Raw genomic sequence first — 13,477 nt, forward strand, 5'->3', positions numbered from 1 at the left:
GGTGGCAGCTGAAGCTCCTCTGTCTATTTTTGGACACAGGAAGTAGTGTGATGTGTCAAGAGGAAATGATATGATTAGGAAAAACAGGGATGTTTGTCTATTAGGCATGCTGCACAGGAAATCTGTCCACCGCTCAGATTTACAGATGAGCAGAGTCGAACAACAGATATAAAAAAAAAACAGACCTGAAACGACAGTTTGTGTGAAGATACACACACCTTTATGACAAAATGTCTGTTTGATACTGAGGTAAACAGGAATTATAGAGGCGACAGTGGACAGCCCTCGCACATTAAGGGTTTCCTTCCCTGAAATCAATTATTTATCCCTTTATGTGTCTTTATTTAGCATTGTTATTATCTCTATGAACCACATTACCAGCCGAGGATCGTATGTGTAATTGAAAACTGCACCCTATTGTTCAGAGTCCTCTGGCTTTTATGCTCTAAACCAAACATCCACCCGATTAGCTCATGCAATTAAACAGAAGAAAGTTTTTGGCGGCTTTGGCCAGATGCTCAATGTGTTTCCCCTAATCGCAGCAGTCAGTCTTGAGCCTTTTCCAAACCTGTTAGTGGGTTTTTTTTTACGGCCACCGCTGACCCCTTCCACCCCATCTCCCTTATCAGCGCCGAGCACACATGGAGGAGTGTGGTTTCTGGGAGGACGCAAAGGTCCTTTCTCAATGTAACGCCTTGATGGCTTTTATCTACAGAACAGTGTCCCAAACCTCCAGTCTGGCTTTGGAGTAGAATACATATTATTGCCTGCCGGCGCAGCGGGTATCTCCACGACCACGTCCTAGCCCATTATGGCATCGCCTGGCGTTCAGCTCAGGAGGAAAACGCCAGGGATGTGTGAGGCTGAAATTAGAAAGCTGGAAGACATAATAAAAAACGCTTCCATCCTTGAACAGAAATAGCAACTGACTAACTCTGCCTTTTGTCTACATCTGAGGGAGGAGATGGTGGCTTAATCAGATCATCTGCCGGGGTTGCAGCGTCTCTTTAACCACCCGGAGAGGAGAATCACACCTGACAGGCTTTTCGCTCCCTCGTGGATTGTTTTGACAGACTTTGACAAGATAACGGTCAACAGGATGGGTGTCCCTTTTCTGCCATTTCCAGTAATATCTCACCACTACTGCAGTGCAACTCTTTAACAGACTGCCGAACCCTTCTGCGCTCATTTCATAATCCTTATTAATTGCAATTTATGTCTTCAAGGTGACCTTTACCCCTTTAAAGCAGCAGAGGGTTGAATTAAAGGCCTACAAACCCCAAGGGTCAAATGATGTAGATTTAGAGGTCAGGCAAAGCTTGATCCTTCAGTTGTGCTGTTGTTTGATGCCCTCTCTGCACACACTGCCAACATTTCCACATGATCACATTAGTCATGCTCCCTGCTCACATTTCAGCTAGACATTTGAGCAGCCCCTGGTTGCAACAGCATGATTCACAGTCCAACAAATGGAAAGAAATGCCAAGCAGATGTCCATATGTGTGCGTCCAAAGTGCCCCTTGACAGATCAGGCTATTGTAGAGCCAGCGTCCTTGAGCACAATGTAGGCTGTTTGATGGAGGGAGCACATCTGCTCCAAAGCCAAACGAAACGCTGACAGGCTCACTCTTTTCACTTCCTAGCGACAGGAAGGATGAGATACAGCAGGAACAAAGTAGTTAGTGGCGCTTTTGTGTGCGCAAATGGAGGAGAAGGAGCTCGCCAAGTGCTGCAAACCGACAGAGGAGAAAGAAACAAACTCACCTCTTTGCATTCACGCCGGCCCCTCTGTTGCTCGCTCTCCCCTCTTTGCGTCTCTTGGGAGGCTCTTCCGCACGCACGCCGACCCCGGCGGGCGGTTTCTTCGCAAACTTTGCCGCAACATCGCGTCCGAGCTCCGGGTGCGACGGAGAAGAGTTGCTTTCCTGCTCCTCCTCCTCGTCCACAACTTCTTTCAACAGCGGATCGTCCGCGGCGTTGCCCCCCAAAAAGTACAAAAGTAAGAAAACTCCGAAACACACGGCGATCACAACTACTTTGCCGTGGATCCGCATGATGAGAGCGACTTGTTGCGGCTGGAACAGGCAGACGGGACTCCGCTCATGTCTGCGGGTGACGGAGAGCTGCCCCAGTTGACATTTTGTTAGCGCTCCCCGCTCGCATTTTCCTGCAGATGATGATGGAGAGCGGAGAGGAGCTCCTCATCGTCCATGGAGGATTACACAGCGGAGGCGTGGCTTTCTCCGGCAGTACCGTAATGACGGATGATGGCGGTACTACCGCGCTATGATACTGTAGTAACACTGTAAGAGTTGTAGTAAGAGAGGTATGGATGTATTGCTTATTTATGGTTTTATTTTCGGCACTGCTAATACACATTTACACAACTTACACTGTGTTGTTAATATTCCCCTACATTGGTCCCTACAAAGTCCCTACAATAAAATGATTCATAAAGAAATAATGACCTTAAGATCTTATTCATCTTTGAAGTTGACTACAGTCTTACAACAACTAGTGATTTGTTCATCATAATTATTACCAAACAATAAGGCAGTAAGTTCTCCATCATTTAAGTAAACATAGCAATGCCACATTATGAGATGGTGGGCCCATGAGCATGTATGACTTAATACACCACAATAGTTGCTACTCAGGTGACTACAGAGTTGCAGAGTTGTTGCTTGATATCTTTGTGCAGACATCAAACACTCACTTTGAAGGCATCATAATGGCACTTTAATGGGTCTTTTCAAAGGGAATGTTCAGGCTATTGCTTCAGCATTTCACAAGAAACCTTTTGCCCTTGTATATTTCCAATTAGGAATCTTAACAGCAACTTTGCCCAGAGGCTTTGATTTGGGACCCCTGACGCCTGTGTCTGATCTTGTCTGAAGTGTCTCAACTAAAAGTAATCATTAAGCAGCAGAATGGCCTGTGGCAGCATTATTGGAAATTTTACTGAGGCTTTACTGTGTAAGCAACATTTTAATGTTGTAGCTAGTGGAGGTGTAGCTCATTTTAACTATGTCCACTGTTGTAGTTTAATCTACAACAATGCTTAATATTTTACAAGCTCATATAAGCTTTCTTTGTAAATTATGAATCAATCAAATCAAAGTAGCAGCTATAGCCGTGCAGCTGTCAGATAAATGCAACAGAGAGAAAACTCTGCCTCTTAAATGTAGTGAAGTAAATGTATAAAGTAGAATCAAATGAAGTACTTGAAAATTGTATTTAAGTACAGTAATTGAGTAAATGTAAACTTCAGCAAGAAAACTAAACCAAAGATACTGAAGGCTAAAGTGACCCAAATCTGAGTTATTTGCTCATATGTGACTCAGATCTGATTTTTTCATGACATTTGATCTTTTTGATTCTGAAATCAGATTCAGGTACTGATTCTTTGCAATGTGACCTCAGTGTGAACAGTCATATCAGAACTCAGGTTATTTATGTTACTCTAGATTGATATTCATCGTATGGGTCTCACTTCAGGGCTGTGACCTGTTTACACTGGAATCTGAAATGGGTCACATTTAAAAAATAATGTGAACAGCCAAACAAAAACACAAAAAAAAACCTGAGCAATAAATCAGAGTTAAGTTAAGGCTTGCAGTGTGAGCGTAGCCTAAGAGTAATTTTAGGCTTTGTCCACCTGTCACCTCCTAAAGTATGAGACCCTTGACCTCTATTTGGGAACAATGTGTGTCACTTTAGCTCTAGTAAACTACATAAAAAAAACCTTACTGATATACTGACACATCCTGATGTATCTGGACTGTCAATAAATGCAGCTGCCTTGTGGAAGAAAAATGTGAATTCTGTCAGGACATTTTACTGCCAGTTTACACTTTGTATTACGGTACAACATGGACGCTACATCCATGAGCTGCCTGTGAAGCTCGTTGGGGTACCTCGGTGTTTTTCTGGTGAGTGTGTATGGTTCTTAACTGTGTCCTCAATGTGCTGTGTTTTAGTGACTGTCTCTGAAGTGAGTGAGACAGTCTTTTCCCACCGCATGCACTGGAATAAAAGTAGTGTCAAGTAGCGTTGTCTGCCAGCTAGCACTGCTGCTGCGCTGTGTTAGCCGAAACACGAGGAGACCAATCATGTGTTAGCTCACTGTACAGGCTAATAGCGAGCTAACCATAAAACGAAACTTAATTTGAAAAAGCTGCCAAGTCAGTGTGACATACAGTTTATCGACAAATACGGTCGCCTCATGGATAACTATTGAACATGTTTTGTTTTTTAGAATCCATAGTTTAATTCGGAATGCATGTAGATGAATAAAAAGTTAAAATATACACGAAATTTGGACCTTGGGAGTTTTTATGCACGTGAAGTCCCCAACTTCCTTCGCGGAAATAGCCATAAAGTAGTGTACGTTAACGTGACTAAATGTCTTTTAAAGATGCTTCTTGGTAGATGAGGGTAATGCCGGACATAATTATAGACCGTTGTGATTAGGAAAACGGGTTAAGCAGTGTTTTGAAACATAAATACGTCCGTCAATAAGGAAGACCTTTTTAAATGTCCAGATTTTCAAATGTAGTTTGGTATGAACATCTTCCTAAACAAGAGAGAACGGAATTATCTGGTTACAAACTAATGTTAAGCTAAAGTAAAGGCATCTTTTGTAAGTTGCCGCAGTAGGAAGCCAGTCGTTATGTTGTACACAAGCTTTGTTTACACCTCTCACTATCGGTGTGGCACACGTGGGCTGCTGCTGCTTGTGGAGACGCGAGCCACGAGTCAACCACAAGGTGGCATGCTACAGTCAGCCGGGCCGCCATTCATTCAGCTGAATGAATGGGATGCAATCCTACACACTGTAACCTAAGATGATTCCTGTCGTTGGTGCTACAGGGCTGTGTTACATTAGGATTCACAATGATAACGCCTGCGTTTGACCTGAGCCAAGATCCCGAGTACCTGATGCTCAACATCCGTGTGCCCTACACCAGAACATCAGAGTTTGACATCTACATTGATGGAACAGATTTCAAGTTCTATGCCAAACCCTACTTTCTCAGGTGAGACTCCAATACACACAAACTGATGCAACTGTATGTACACTCTGTTGAAACCTTGCTTGGATTAGAGAGGGTGCAATGTAAGCAGTTAAGTCATGGGCTTATCAAGTAGCACCATCTACCTCAGGCTTGAATTTCTAGTCATTTATTTTCCCAACATGGTATTAATCTCAATATGAATTGAAAAAGTTGTCTTTGCTATTAGTGACTGTAACAATCGGAGTCTATGTATGTTATTTTCAGATTATCTCTTCCTGGAAGAATAGTGGAGGATGGGAGAGAAAAGGCCAAATTTGACATTGATAAAGGTAGGTCACATTATTATATGACGATAAAGCATACAATGGTTGTAAAATAGTGTGACTTGTCATGTCAGCTGTGTGGTGATGTTGACAAAAACAAAATGCCTGCTGAGGTATTTCAGTAAAGGCATGGACAGCTGTTGCATTAAACTGAGCCCAATTTATGTGGCTTCTCATTAGCAATACACCTTTAGCACACTCAGCACCTGGAGGAAAGAGCAGTACCTCATACACATTTCCTGAACTCAAACTACCTTTTCCTTCTTGGATTGCATAGGATTCAGTTAGTTGCTCGGTTTGCTGTAAAGTAACTGCTGTTGTCTAAAAGTCTTTGTTGTGATTGGATGTCTGTCACCCTCTGCAGCATAAAATATCAGCACTCTGTCAGCACTAAGCCAAAAGTGAGACATAATAAGAAACCGTTCGAAGCTCTATTGGAGGATGTGATATCTTCCATGAATTCTATTTCTTCTGCGTGTGTGTCAGCACAATGACTGAGAAACTAGCAAAAGCATTTTTTCCAGTATCTGTTTCTAAGTTGGACCAACTGTTGTTGTTTTTTCCTCTCGTGTTTGTCAGAATGCGCTGACCTTTCTTTCAACAAGGGAAAAACTGTTTTCCAATATCTTATTTTTTGAAGTCGTACAAATGCTATCTCAACATATTGAGCTATTTTTCATTCACACACAAACACTAAACCACAGAATCATATCCAACCTTCCAGTAATCTGTATGCTGAACCGGGGCAGTGTAACTTTTATTAGATAGTTTCACAGTGAAGACACAGGAAGTCTTTGCTTCAACTTGACTGGGTTTCTTGTCTTTATTTTGTCGCCTTATGAACAGTTGAAGGTTCAGTAAACAATGTTTTACAGTTAACAGTGATATCGCATCAGAGGGAGGGAGAGTAAAGTTCTGGAGGGAGAGCTATTAGGCTCGTTCAAGATGAACTGCGCCTCGCCAGGAAAGAGGATGAGAGCAGGAGGCGGTGACACAAAGCTGCAGTCAATTTGAAAGTTTCAAAGAATGTACAGGAAGTCACAGAGCTATTTCCATCCTGTTAGATCCATCTGTAGGCTAGCTGTAGTTTGCAGACCACATTTGGTTGTACAAAGACACATTATTGTTATTATCATCAATCAGACAGCATATGTTTGTAAACCGTCATGGTGCAACATGAGCCTGTTAAGCCTTCCAGAACATGTTTGTGGTCAAAACTAAGAGCCAATCAGCTCTTGATCAGGAGAGAGCCAGGCGTTTCCTATCATGCCCCAGGTCTTAGAGTCGGTGTAGAGTAACCTCTTGCGCCTTGATCTTGTGAGGTTATTGTTGCCCACGCCGTGTGTGCATGGCATCAGAGCAAGTCAAGTCTGACACAAATCTAACCGGCACGTGTTGTGTGGCGATTGCCGGGAATTGATTCTGTGCAGGCTTTGCTTATCTCAAATAAGCCTATTGTGACAACAGCTCCTTAAATAAGGGTGAGGAGTCAGAGTTGTCAGGTGTGTGCAGGTGTGTGATCTGCGTGTGGCATGGTATTCTGGGTGCAGTTGGTAAAAAAAACTGTTAACCACAACTGTTATATTATCTCTGAGTCTGAACACAGTGTAGAATGAGTGTAGTTTGAGTGTGTCGCTTATAAAATGAAGCCATGCTTTGGATCAGTTCCTCTTTTCCGTAATGACTCCTTCTTCTTTCCAGCAGTGTACGTGAGTGAGTTTGACCTCATTGTTTTGCAATGTGCAAATGTAAGAAAAACATGCCGGCATTGTTAAAGGAATGGATAAACTTGGTGGCATACGATGGATCCGATGGATTGGATCATTTGGAAGCAGTTCTTGATTCCCAGCTTTGACAGTGGTATTTTGAGAACGACACATAAATACTCAACGCTAACACATTGTGCTTGCTTTCTTTGCATGATGTTGGGGACCGATCACAGTCTTACGAGGTACTGACTGAAACATGTTTCTACTAGCGGTCAGTGATTGATCCCTGGGGTGTCTTTAGTTTGTACTTCAGTCAATCAGGCAGGGTAAATTAATCTACTGATAATGTTATTTCATCCCGTTTAAAAGGCCACTGGAACCATCTGTAATGTCATAATGATTACAGCCTGCAGGCTGCCTGTAATATCCCTCTTCACAGTACACTGACAGTGACGGAGAGCTCATGTAGGATTTTCTTTTAAATATAATAAGCAAATCAAACATTCTAATGACTTCTGGGCTGACTTTCACTAGTATCTATACACTACTTGCTGTCACTGTAATCTGTCTTTCACTTTCTGTTGCACATAATCAGCTCTAATGAAGTTATCTTTATGGAGGCGTCTGCCTTATGGACTCTGACACCTTGTCTCCCGTCTGTCAGCATGGCCCCAGTTAACACGCTGTGTCCAAATAAGCCCGTAACATCTGCTAATAAAGCTCTGCTAATGAGTGTCCTTGTTTAGACTTATAATGAGCAATCATTAAGATCCAGGCTCTCCATACTGCAAGGACCGCAACTCAAGCAATTAGTCAGCTTCCCTCGTAAAGCACGTCTAAGCTTTAACAGTCGGTGCATTGAAGTTTTATAAGGTCTTCAGGCGAAGATCAGATTATATCTTTGATGTGGCCAAATCAGTGTAATTCATCATTCAGGTATTGTTTAGTTTTAATAGCATATGTAAAGAAACGACTTAGATTGCATGCAGGTTAATTGTTAAAAAAGAGATAAATACTTTCAAATTAAAATCTATGACTCTACAAAAAGTGATTAATCACAGTTTCTTTTGTCTTTAGGATTAAAATTAGTAGCCTTCAGTAACTGTGAGGCATCAATGTGAGATCTTTTACATATCACATGCCAGTTTATAAAGAGCATTTAGTAATTTATACTCTTTCTCAGTACAATAGTGTATATATAATAATTGATATTTAATTAATATGTTTCATGGAATTAAAATCTGAAATCTGTTGTGTCTATTTTCATTATCCGTGTATCTTCTAAACTAGATGCAAAACTTATCTTAAAATAATTAATGATTAAAGTATTCAGTTCACAATATTTGATAATGAGATAAAGCCAGCAAATCCTCTAATTCGTGACACTGTAATCACCATATACATTGTTCAATGACCTCTGATGTATGACAAATAATCAAAATGATAACTGTTGTTGATCTGTTGTCAGACTTTAATTAGTTAGTCCTTTCAGCACTACAGATATACAGTGTATTCAATAACAGGCGTCCGGATTGTGTGGAGTGATGCTTTTAAAAAGGAGACCTGTAATGGTTTAAATTGAAAACCCTTACTTACTTCCTGTCATATCTTGCAGGTCTCTTCACCCTCCGGGTCCCTAAAGAAACCACTGGAGAGCACTTTGAAGGGCTTCAGATGCTGACAAGCCTCCTCGCCCCAAAAGGCTCCCGTTCAGCACAACCACTGGTAGAGGACTTAAGCACAGGTAAGTCATTGTTCATGAACCGAAACTCAACCATTTCGACTGTGTAGATAGGAAAAATAACACAGGAGGGTGCTGCATTTCAGAAGGATGCGGGGAAAGTGAGGGAGATGATGAAGACGAAGATGAGGAAGAATTCGACTGGCAGGTTGAGCAGGAGGTGTACAAGGAGAGCTCTGAGGAGGAGCTGAAAGCCCTGCAGAAATATGGCTTCGGCAATCAGAGGTCTGGAGTGTTTGTGAGATTACAGGTGAGGTTACAGATAATGATTATTTCCTGCATTTGATCAGAAAAACCTGCTGAATAGATGCTTTCGAATCATGCAGTTAAGATGAAAAGGAGATTTCATATGTTGGGTCTTGTCCTGACAGGAGGAACTGAGTGATGTGGCCGATGTCAAGAACCCAGACGGAACAACGGCGGCAGAGAGGAGGCAGGCACGGCTGGAGGCAGAGGCATCTGCCTTTTCTGCTGACCATTACCTGTGAGTTTATCAGGCAAAACCTCTGACACTAAAACATGCTGTCAGCGGTGTGCTAACATCTGTGTGTCACTGCAGGGCTGATTTGTTTGAGGATGATGAGATAAAGGGGCTGCTGAATTTTAGGCCATGGTGGACGAAGCTGAGTCCCTCCACAGAGCAGGAGGAGGAAGCCGGTGAGTTCAATCAGCCCTTCATAATCTTTAAAGGTGGGAGCTATGGGCTTTTCTAATCTGAATTGTGCTCCTAGGATCAATCTAACAGTTAGCTTCTTAAAAAGAACAGTAACATGAATTTGCTTTTTTTTAATGAAACTCTTCTAGTGAACAGACAAATTCTATAATAAAAACACAAAACAAAATAAAGCTCAATGATTAAACAGGCCTTTATTTGTCTTTCTGTGGGATACATAGCACAATTAAAAGTAACCAGCAAAGTAGTGACTGAAGGCTACCAGGAGGTGGCATGAAGTTGCAAAAATTGAGAAGGCGATCATGCATTGTTTGTTAATGTTATTTGACTAAATTAAAATACCCTGGTCGATTGTTTTCTTCTATCCCCAGTAGTGCCATTCCAAAACTTCTACTCATAGTATTGTGAAGTGAAATAGTGTATATGCTTTCCAAACAGGAATCTGTTGGCTGGGACTTGTGCCTGCGAGGCACTGACATTGTTCTCTGACAATATATTAATCCCCAAAGGACACATGAGTCTTTTCACTGCCCCTTTCTAGTGGAAGGTCAGCTAGAGAGCCGCACTGCTGCCAGAGCGCCTCAGGGCTCTTCAGCAGGAAAGACACTTGCCATTATCAGAGATTGAACTTGGACCTTCCCTAATCACTACATCTCTCTGCTGCCTGTTGACCAATTTAAACCAGAACATCTGCTGAGTTAGAACGTGACAACTCAAAAAGGGACAGCATTTATACCTTCCTGTGTTTTCAAATTCAGGTTTTTTCTTTTTTGCAACCAGCTCCCATCCATTTCAAATCAGTGGCTCATTTACTTTGATTGAGACGCACTGCTTGTTGGCTGGAGCCTCCCAGCTTCATTTCTCGGCGCAGCCTCTTGTATAGCAGTGATAGCTTGTGAAGCCTCAGCACTGCGAGAGACTATTTAATTGTGCCATCCGGCTCTCTCTAACAGCCTGCTAATTCCAGCACTTCCACTGTTTAAGCAGCCGTGTGGCTCACAGCCACGGCTTACGTGTAGTGCATGGGTGTCGTACTCTTGAGAGAGGATTTAGATTAAACAGATAGCATTATCACAGGAGGGAGTGCCGCTGGCCGTGTCTCCGCCAGCGCGAGGGCCCGATCGCTGACGAGCAGCCATCAATCAGCAATGCAAAGGCCATTAGTTTAGCCTCCGAAGAACACCACGTTTCCTCGTATCCCCCGGCAGGCTCCCTCGCCTCATTCTGCATTCTAAGACAGAGTGCCTCAGTCGGGAGCCCAGGCGTAGATAAATGGGCCAAATTAAACTTAATGGCTTGATTGACAGGTCGAATAGCATTAGCTCCAGCTGAGTGTGAATGATGGCGTCGGTCAGGAGATTTAAGCAGCTCGCCGTCAAATCTTGAAAGCGCACTCATGATTTTAACAGTTTGTCGTATATTTTAAAATGGCGACCACAACTCCTACATGTGGGTTTTTAGACTTCTACCCCCCACACTTCACTTCAGCGAAGTCTGATAAATATGTCACCTGACAGATGGATGTGGACACAAGTGCTAATGAAGTAGAAACTGGCCCCTTTGTGCTCTCCAGTGTCAGGGCCAGCACGCTGACGGGCCACAGCTGTCCACTGGAGTCCAGCTAAATGGTCCTGACAGCCCAGCCTCTCTCTACCTGCTGCACTTTGTTATGGCTGGGTTGGAAATCTGACCAAGTTACATAGTACTACTGCACTACCCAAGTTTACAGTTTGAGCAGACTGTGTCATTAAATGTCCCTTTGATTTGTTACTTGACAAGATCACAGTGTGTGTGTGTGCGCAAAATTAACCACGTCTGCCATCCAAGGTCACATGTTGGCCTCTTAACGTTTGTGAAATTCTGGAAGCATTTTCCAACCCTCAGCAGTATTTCAACAAAGCATATTTACTCCATGCCATCAGGCCATCTGGACCTGTAGAGAGCAGTGAAGAGCCAGGCTGCCGTTCCAACTGGAGGAATTAGGTCAGAAATTAATTTGCAATCAGCAGAAGCCCTCATACACTGTGTTGCTAATGCCCATTAGAACTGATTGGCTCCGTAGAGGAGATGAATGAATGTGGTTTTTCGGTAAATCTATCAGGTGTGCTCCCCTCACCTCACCGCTTTGGCTGCAGTACTAATAGAAAATATATCAGCATCATTGAGCCACCTTGAAAGAGAGTCTGTGCTCCATTAACCATTTTTGTATTGTTGTGAATATCAGTTTTTAATTGCAAGATCTGAGTGTGTTCACAACAGACGGCACCTGGAATCTGCTGAAATCTCCAGTCATTTTTGTGTGAATGATGATTCACAAAAACACATTTAGAAACACTGCCTTATGTCAACATTAGAACGCTTGTGCTCATATTTTTTATTCCTCAAGTGCCTGTGCATCCTGGCATTTGTCGACAGGACGTGTGTGTGTTTGAGAGACACCGGGTGGACATTTGCTTGTCTGTTGCTTGTGACTCTGCAAGTCAGCATGATAGGCGTGCTTTTAGAAATATTTTCACCTCATCTCTCGACGCGTGAGTCCTTTGTTTTGAAGAAGAGTGGGTGCAGATGGGTGGGTGGACCCGCATGTGGGGCTCTGTGTGTCCGTCTGTGTGTGTTCTGCTCGGCTGTGCTCTCCCGCTGCAGCTGCACTGACGAGGGACTCAGGTAGCGTCTGCGGGGAGCTAAACCTGACGTAATGCAGCAGGAATCTCCCTTCCAGCAGAGCCAAGTTCCCACTGCAGCCAGGGAGATCATTCCGAAGCGCTGCGTGTGTGTATATAAATGTATCGAATTTGTGTATATGCTCCAGCCAATACACACCAGTGCTTCTGCACATCAGGGGCTCAGTGCAGGGACTCTCCTCTCCTCATGCAGAGAGAGGAATTGCTTTTAGCTGTTTTATAAGCTGCTGGGAGGATGAAAAAGAACTGTTGACTTACAGCATGTTCCTGCAGACATTCAGCACGCCTTTTCAATACTGAATGATGCAGATAGCTTAAATGGGATTGAAGTCTGTTTGTGCCGCCCCATTAGGCTTGCCACAGATCCCCATTAAGCAGATGCCTCTTTCAAAAGGCAACAGTTAGTGAATTTGCAGAGACCCCGATTTGAGATATTTTCTTATGATAAAACTTCAGATTTTCTGAATGCATAAATGGGATTGGCTTTACTAATTTAATTAGTTTTTTTTTTGCTTACGCTCCTCGCAGTTTTCCCTCCAGTTTGTTCACGCTTATTCTCAACAACATTATGCCACACAGTCCGACTGAAACTCATCCGCATCTGGAGAGTTAATCCAGTTATATTACCATAGTAATGGCATTTCAAGGTCGGACTATGACACTGTGACACTTGCGTTGTAGTGTTCATGAGATTTGGAGAAGGCGTCCGTTTCATTGCATTACTGTAATCTTCAGTTTGTCAACACACAGGCGCTCCCAGATAGACATGGTGAGAAATACCTGAATCTGTTTTTCCTGTTCCCACTAAAACATGAGGTTGGTGAGGTTTTAAATTGATCCAGTCTTTAAAAGTTCAATTTCGGGTGTGAAATCACTGGTTTAGTGTGGATGGAAGGCCAACAGTGAGGGAAAAATTTTTTTTTTCAGATTTAGTCAGCTTAGCATAAGTGGACACTAAACCTACTTTTTAAAGCTGTTTTTATCACAGCTGTGCCATAATGCAACAAAATGAAAATCGTGCTTTGTATTTCCAACCTGTGACTGAAGTGCATGCTAAAATGATGATGTTTTGGTGGTAAAAAATAATAAACTCTCTGTCCTTATGTCAAAAATTGAAAAAACACCTTTCTGTAAAACCCATGTCCCTGTGCAGCTGTATCATTCACCGACGACGAGAAGGAGCAGCTGAGAAAATTCACCAACCGCTCCTACCTGCTAGACAAGACGTCTCGTTACCAAGTGTGGCTCAGCCTTGTGGACATCCTGCTGGCTCATTCCTATGAAGTGCGCTCTACAGAGGGGGAGCACAATGTAAGAGTGTGTGTGTGTGTG

At 42.9% G+C, this 13,477-nt stretch overlaps 2 protein-coding genes across 2 annotated transcripts in view; one reads left to right on the forward strand and one right to left on the reverse strand.

Annotated features, from left to right (window-relative positions):
• gxylt2 (glucoside xylosyltransferase 2) overlaps positions 1 to 2,226 on the reverse strand; it is a 21,612-nt gene extending 19,386 nt beyond the window's left edge. Inside the window, exon 1 of the mRNA XM_035662272.1 lies at positions 1,765 to 2,226. Within this exon, the coding sequence (XP_035518165.1) occupies positions 1,765 to 2,054 (290 nt within the window). The 5' untranslated portion in view covers positions 2,055 to 2,226. The remainder of the gene's footprint in view (positions 1 to 1,764) is intronic.
• Positions 2,227 to 3,862: 1,636 nt separating this feature from the next.
• Positions 3,863 to 13,477, forward strand: part of shq1 (SHQ1, H/ACA ribonucleoprotein assembly factor) — a 29,213-nt gene continuing 19,598 nt past the window's right edge. Inside the window, exons 1-8 of the mRNA XM_035662703.1 lie at positions 3,863 to 3,932; positions 4,873 to 5,039; positions 5,283 to 5,347; positions 8,666 to 8,794; positions 8,878 to 9,041; positions 9,163 to 9,275; positions 9,351 to 9,448; positions 13,299 to 13,456. Coding sequence (XP_035518596.1) covers positions 4,897 to 5,039; positions 5,283 to 5,347; positions 8,666 to 8,794; positions 8,878 to 9,041; positions 9,163 to 9,275; positions 9,351 to 9,448; positions 13,299 to 13,456 — 870 coding nt within the window. The 5' untranslated portion in view covers positions 3,863 to 3,932; positions 4,873 to 4,896. The remainder of the gene's footprint in view (positions 3,933 to 4,872; positions 5,040 to 5,282; positions 5,348 to 8,665; positions 8,795 to 8,877; positions 9,042 to 9,162; positions 9,276 to 9,350; positions 9,449 to 13,298; positions 13,457 to 13,477) is intronic.

This window comes from Morone saxatilis, unplaced genomic scaffold (genome assembly GCF_004916995.1).
Source record: "Morone saxatilis isolate NCDOM2014 unplaced genomic scaffold, NCSU_SB_2.0 Contig18, whole genome shotgun sequence".
Taxonomy (NCBI): domain Eukaryota; kingdom Metazoa; phylum Chordata; class Actinopteri; family Moronidae; genus Morone; species Morone saxatilis.